The sequence below is a fragment of the Sciurus vulgaris genome (genome assembly GCF_902686455.1).
Source record: "Sciurus vulgaris genome assembly, chromosome: X".
Taxonomy (NCBI): domain Eukaryota; kingdom Metazoa; phylum Chordata; class Mammalia; order Rodentia; family Sciuridae; genus Sciurus; species Sciurus vulgaris.
In genome coordinates this window covers 93952636-93959823 of record NC_136471.1, presented here as the reverse complement: position 1 = coordinate 93959823, position 7188 = coordinate 93952636, and the positions used below count along the sequence as shown (strand labels likewise).

Here is a 7188-nt window from a genome sequence, read left to right as displayed (position 1 = left end):
TTTCTTTGTGGTGGAAACATACAGGAACTGTGTTTTGATTTTGCATATTGCTATGGTTTGATTGTGTCCACCAGAAAGTATGCGATGCAATGGTGGTGGAAGTTTGGGACTAATAGGAGGTGTTTAGATCACAAGGGCTCCACCATCATGAATGAATTAATAGGTATTATAAAAGGGCTTGAGGTGCTGAGTTCAATTTCTTGCTTTCTTTAGTTCTTTTTTTGCCTTTCTGTCATGGCATTACACAACAAGAAGCCATTCACCCAATGCTGGCCCCTCAAACTTGAACTTCCCAGTCTCCAGAACCATGAGACAATGCATTTGTGTTCATTATAAATTATCCAGTCTCAGTTGCTCTGGTACAGCAGCACAAAATGGACTGACATATATCAATCTTATATCCTGCAACCTTGCTGAATTTATTTAAGCAGGTAGTTTTGAGCAATATGAGAAAATCAAGAAGTGTGTCTAGATTAAGAATCAGGACTGTGATAATAGCTACTATGTACTGAGTATGTTTGTGATAAGTCAGTGTTTCTCTACCTTCAATATGCTAATGAATCTCTTTGGAATTTAGTTAACATTGAGACTGTTCTCACTAGGTTTAGGGTACGGCCTGAGATTCTTCCTGTGTAACAACTCCTCAGTAGGTAGCTAGTAGTTTTTATTATTTTCAAGTTAAACCCTGTTCTCTAGACATTGTTTCCTTTTTATAGATAAGAAAATGATATTGGAAATTGAGCAAGTAATCCAGGTTCATAGAATATAGGTAGAGCCACTATTTGAACATGGTTCCTTCTGATGACAATGCTCGGTTCTTTCCTCTATCACACAGGACATCTGGAGTATGAGAAGGACAGTTGGGAAATGAACAGGGTATGGATCAAAAAAAAAAAAGCAAGATTTTTAGCATCACAGTTGCTGCCTAGAATATATTTAGGTATAAATGTACTTTGAGGTTGTCTTAGAGAGCTGATGAGTTCCTTTGCTCTCCAGTGAGCACAGAGTGAAGGTGTAAGACTTGACAATCAGCTAGAAGTAAGATGATACTGTAGACAGAACTCAAGATTATAAGGGGTCTAGAAAGTGGCTTACTTCTGATCAGGCTAGACTCTAGAACTGGATGGTGTATACTGCTGAGATCTACACCTGAGATTACTGCTATTGTTGAATCTTATATATTGAATACTAAGTGTTAGGTTATATTAATTGTGATGTTGTCGTTGACTAATGCTATAGCTTAGATATAGTTTCAGTTTACCCCCTAAGGGTTCATGGGTTTGGAGTCTGGTTCTTAGTAGTGGCAATAATTAGAGGTGGGGCCTAGTTGGGAGATTCTTTGGTCATAGGGAGCATGCCCTCATGAAGAATGTAGCTTTTATGGGATACCTGAGTTATTTTTCATAAGAGCAAGTTATAAAAACATGAGCCTGAGCCAGGCATGGTGGCACAGGCCTGTAATCCCAGCGGCTTGGGAGGCTGAGGCAGGAGGATTGAGAGTTCAAAGTCAGCCTCAGCAAAAGTGAGGTGCTAAGCAACTCAGTGAGACCTTGTCTCTAAATAAAATACAAAATGCACTGGGGATGTGGCTCAGTGGTCGAGTGCTCCTGAGTTCAATCCCCAGAACCCAAGAAACAAACAAAAACACGAGCCTGACCCCTGATTCACTCTTTGGCTTCCTGATGTGATCCCTCCTTCTTGCATGTGTTCTCACTACTGTGGTGCCATCCACCATGAGGTCCTCACTAGGGTCAAGCTGATGCAAGTACCATGCCTCTGAACCTTCAGAACTGTGACCTGAATAAACCTCCTTAATTTATAAAGTTACCTAGGCTCATGCATGTTGTTATAGTAATGGAAAGATGAACAAATACAACTACCTATAGAGGAAGAAATATATTAATGTACCATAGAACAGAGCTTGTGGTCCTGGAGATCTTCTAAGTTGAAAAACACCATGCTTCAATCTTCATGTAGCAAGACAAATAAACAATGGCCTAAACTCTGTGTCCCCTAGTCAAGTTGTTCTTAGAATAGATGTCTAAAAGCTGTTCCCTTTAAAGGCTATATCAGATCCTGCTATTTTACTAGGGATAATAAATGTTATAAAATCAATATCATCCCTAAGAGCTCAGAGTAAAGGTTTAGGAATGTGGATAAGGCTCTGCTCATCAAAGCTATCTATGACAGACTATGAATAGGTGATTAGATTTCTTTGAAGTACTTCTCAGCAGAATATTAAGGGATTTCCATAACCCGAGTCAAAACACATGAGACAATTATTTTTGTCCTTAGCACCTTTTATTAAAGTATGACCCTTGATGACAATCTGGCAGGCATATCTATGTCAGCCAAGAAGGGAGTGGTGGAGGACACAAATATAGAAACAATAAGATTCAGAAAAATTAGCTTCACCTGGGATAGATACCCCCCCACAGTTGTACAACGAACACTGTTTCTTTATTTATACAAACTGCCCATGACCCACCCCCCTCTAAAGATCTACTAATCTTCAAATAATACAATATGCTGTTACAGAAATATTATTGGCATAGGCAACTCCTCTAGCAAAGATAGCAGGAGTTGCCAAGCTCCAGATGGGTGGAAGTGGCCAGAAATGTGCCCAGCTTCCTCTGTCTGGGGCTTGCTACTGGCACCTTCTGCAGCACCTTCAGGGAGGCTGGGATTCAGGAAGTGGCTCTGGTGACCCTGGGCCACTTTTTGGCACATGAAGTTAAATGGAAAACAGAATATGAACCCAGCTTTGAAAGAGCCTTTTCATCCTTTCATCCTCTCTCCTTTCCTCTCCTAGTCTCTTTTATTCTAGGGCTTTATTTTCAGTGTCTCTGTCTCATTCTCTACAACTCCACTTTGGCATTTACTCCTATATCCTGGCTGAGTCTCCAGCTGTGAGATAACTGTCAGAGGGAGACTCAATTATCCAGAGCCCTGGGGATGGGGGAAGTAAGAGAGGACAAGTCATAGTAACTCTTATACTTGACTCCTTCCTATCAATCCACCATCAGATTTCCTTTCTCCCCACTGGGGGCAACATAAACATTTGAAGAGTAAAAGCAGAAGTTAAGACCAATGACTGTCTCTGGGGATACCTTCTGGCCTATCTTCCAAACTGCTACCCCTAAAAGGCCTTGGAAGAGGGCTGAGCCCTCTGAGAATAGGGGAGAACTATTGCATCTTAAATAATACCGGCAGCTTTGTAGCACTATGTATCACAAGGGGATTGCCACAGCAGGCGTGTGGCATGCCAGTGTCTGTTTAGTAGTTCACCTTTATCTACTGAACTTGTGCTTGGTAGAGTTATGGGATTACTTTTTAAGTGCTTTGGGACCTATGCTTCTATGTAAAAATGAGCATCCTTGTGTTCTCATTCCAACTCTAGAAACTAATTTGAGGTGGGATGCGGTACAAAAATAACAGTGTTAAGGCTGGGGCTGTAGCTCAGTGGTAGAGTGCTTGCCTAGCATGTGCAAGGCCCTGGGTTCAATTCCCAGCAAACAAAAACAAAACAAACAAACAACAACAAGAAACAGAGTTAATGGTATTTTTGGTATCATAAAATTAAAGTACAACAAATCAAATGATGGCTAAAAAAACCACAAAAAACAAAAAACAACAAAAAACCCCAAAACAAACAAACAAAAAAAGCTATACCATGGTGACCAGTTAAGTTGACCACTTTTTTCCCTGGGCATATACTTCAAAAATCTATTCCAGCTGGGTGCGGTGGCACACACCTATAATCCCAGTGGCTCGGGAGTCTGAGACAGGGGGATCTCAAGTTCAAAGACAGCCTCAGGAAAAGTAAGGCGCTAAGCAACTCAGTGAGACCCTGTCTCTAAATTCAATACAAAATAGGGTTGGGGATGTGGCTCAGTGGTCGAATACCCTTGAGTTCAATCCCTGCTACCCCCCCTCAAAATCTATTATAGCCAAAAAATATTGTAATGGGACATATTGGCATAATCCCTTAATAAAACACATTTCAATTGCTTACTATTTACCTAGGGCTTGTTTCCTTAAAAAAGCTGGCAATCATGGCCTGTATTTAAAGCACTCTCCCAAATTTCTCAAGTTTCACTTGGGTAAACCTAGCCCTTTAAAAGGCCATTAGCCTTCCTGAATGGAGTAGAATCTTCTGCCAGAGGGGAGAATGACAAGGTTGACATTCAAACAGTGGTTCTGGCACTGGCAGCAGTACTAAGAGCATACCCAGGAACCCACAGAAAGGGTTACCACCACCCCCAGGATACCCTCCTGACCAAGATTCTCCTATTGTTTTCAGACACCATGTAGAGGAAACAGAAGTTAGTAACCAGTATTTGTAGCAGCAGCAAAGTTCCTTGGCAAATTCTTTGGTCCAGTGAGGTACCCCTGCTGTGAGAGTTAAGTTGCAAGGGCTCTGAGGAACTCAGCAGGAACACGATGCCAGGGCTTGGCTGGGATGGGCTTAGGTGGGCTGTGTAATACCAAGAATTGAGCCCAGTTAGCAAGCAATGGGGACATTGAGCTGGGTAATGCGGCAGAGTTTGGTTACTATTCCCTTTCTGTCATTGCCCAATGGCTCACTTTTTCAGGCTAGAAGCTGGCTACACGTCTCAGGGCCTTGGCAATAGCAGCAACTTCAGTTCTTTGTATAGTAGTCCCACCCTTATCTGCAGTTTTACTTTCTGTGGTTTTAGTTACCTGTGGTCAAACATGGTCTGAAAATATTAAATGGAAATTTCCAGAAACAGGCAATTCATAAGCTTTCATTTGTGTACCATTCTGAGCAGAATGATATAATCCTGCTACATCCCACCAGGGACATACCTTTGTCCAAGGTGGGACATATCCACTCTGTATGGGCTACCTTCCCTTTAGTCACTTAGGAGCCATTTCAGTTATCAGATTGACTGTTGCAGTTCTGCAGTGCTTCTGTTCAAGTAATCCTTTTTTTTACTTAATACTGGCTCCAAAGTGCAAGAGTAGTGAAGCAAAGGAGAAACCAGGGCATTAAACAAGGAAGACCGATGAATTCTGGTATTATATGGCAATGCTGTAGGATGTATAGGAAAAAAAAAAAAAAACAACATAGTACATACAGATTTTGGCTACTATCCATGACTTCAGGTATCCACTGGGGTTCTTGGAACTTAGCCTGCAAAGATAAGGGACTACCTATTCCTAAGATCCTGGCTGGATCATAATTTGTTCCCAGTTATGATAGTTTGGGTTCCCTGAGCCAGGTCACAGGTTGAAAAAAAGGTGTAAGAGGAGCGCCTCCTGAACACCTCCACCCATCCCATGACTTGGAGATGCTAGAGAAATGGGCTATTTTTGTTAGTTTGGGAGATTTCTTTGGTTTCAAAAATTAGCAAGAAAAAGTTGAACCCTGCTGGGGAATGCTAAGCTCATGGTGTCCTAGATTTCAAAGGAAGCAAAGGGGCAGGCCATGGTCAGGTGGCTATGAATTTAAAGGGAGACCTCCATTCTTAGATATTTGTATGTATGGTGGGAAGAATTCAGTGTCTCAGTACTTGCTTACCTAGCCATGGTAGACTCAGTCTGATCTGCAGAAAATGCTTTTCTTCTGGGCTAACTGTTCCCTCTCTATCTTCCCTCCTGTTACCTTATTAGTTCAAAAATGAAAAAATACCAATCAAAACATAAAAATAAATACAATCAAAAGGTCATTGAAAATAAAACAACGAGAACCCTCTCCCCCAATAATGAAACCTATATCTAGAAGTCAGCTGGAGTAGCTAATAAAAGCCCATAGGGTGAAATCCTAGAATACGCACCTGTAACTCCCAGTGATATAAGGGCAAGATCAAATATGAGGTGATAGGCCTAAGGTCTGAGGACAGAATGAAGGCCACACTAGTCAAGGCTGAAAGTAAGCCTCACCCCCTCAATTAGCTGCTGGGGAAGGTAGAAGTGGAGCCAACTGCTTTAAGCCTGGCTTTTTCCTGAGGGGCACCTAAGGATGCCCTGCCTTTGCTTGCCTTGTGTTACATACAATCCCTCCTTCTATGCCTCCCACTACAAAGCTTGGATGAAGCCCTGAAAATGGTGGTAGATAAATGCCCTCAAGTCAGGCAGTTCCCTGTGGGAGATCCCAGTCTGGGCCCTAAGCCCTGGATCATAATGGAGCTGAATAGGTGGGTGGGGAGTTCATGACGTCTTTGGTGTCCTGGTACAGAGAAGAATGAAGGCACTTTGGTGATTCTGTGGGCAGTGAGCGCTTTCCCGTATATACTGTGGGAAGGAGAGTGTGGCTGTGTAATCACACCTTGCCGTAGCTCCATGAGAAGCTTGGTGCCTCCCTAGGATCCCCTCACTGGTTGGGACCACTGGGGAAGGAGCAGTGAGAGACATCCAGGGTAGAGGGCTGGAATGTATCACTAACTTGTTGCTGTTTAGTTGCTAACAAACCACTACTGAAGATCGAAAGCGCTTCCCACTGGCCAGGCAGGGATGCTGTGGCAGACTGCTGATAGAATTAGAAATTGCTGGGCCCCAGGAGTAGGCTCTCCCTGAGACATTTGAGCTGCTCTTCCCCGAGCTTGATCTTCTCTTCCAACTCTCGCTGTTCAATGATGAGAGCAGATTTCATCTTGACAAAGTGCTGGTAATCTTGGAGCTGGTCCTGAGGCAGGTAGCGGGAGACCATTCCAAACACCAACTTCTCCCGGCGGTCCACGTGCTCCTTCAGCTCCTTGGCGTCTGCTAACTGGCCCGTCAGCTGCTGCTTCTTCTCTATCAGCACCAACTGGGGAAGCAGAGGACCAATTAAGTGCTCTCCTAATTATCAGGCATCTGCCTAGCAGTGCTCACCAGGGAAGCAGCCACCAAGCAGCTACCCATTCTGTTAATTGATCAGTCCTAGATTTCCTAATGTAAAGTCACCTCCATAGAAATGCCTTTCTTGCCTGTAACTGGAGGAACACAGACATGACTGCAACTCTGGAGAGGGGGATGTGCTATAACCTCTTTCCTTCTCTAAGGCTGCCTTTAATCTGTGAACTGTCGCTGGGTTTTGGCAATGGGGGAAGGCTCTAACAAAGCCAGCCTGTATCCCTTCCATTTGGTGAGCCACCACTGTGGTAATGCTTTCTATATGGTATGTGTCTCTGTGTGAGTGGGCATGTGTGAGTGTATGTATCCATGCACATGTATATGCATCTC

At 43.2% G+C, this 7188-nt stretch overlaps 1 protein-coding gene across 3 annotated transcripts in view; it reads right to left on the bottom strand.

Annotated features, from left to right (window-relative positions):
- Nucleotides 1–2262: 2262 nt before the first annotated feature.
- The window catches only part of SHROOM4 (shroom family member 4), a 211019-nt gene continuing 206093 nt past the window's right edge, over nucleotides 2263–7188 (bottom strand). For all 3 annotated transcript variants that reach the window (XM_079124526.1, XM_079124528.1, XM_079124527.1), the window contains one exon: nucleotides 2263–6772. In XM_079124526.1, the coding sequence (XP_078980652.1) occupies nucleotides 6503–6772 (270 nt within the window). In that variant the 3' untranslated portion in view covers nucleotides 2263–6502. The remainder of the gene's footprint in view (nucleotides 6773–7188) is intronic.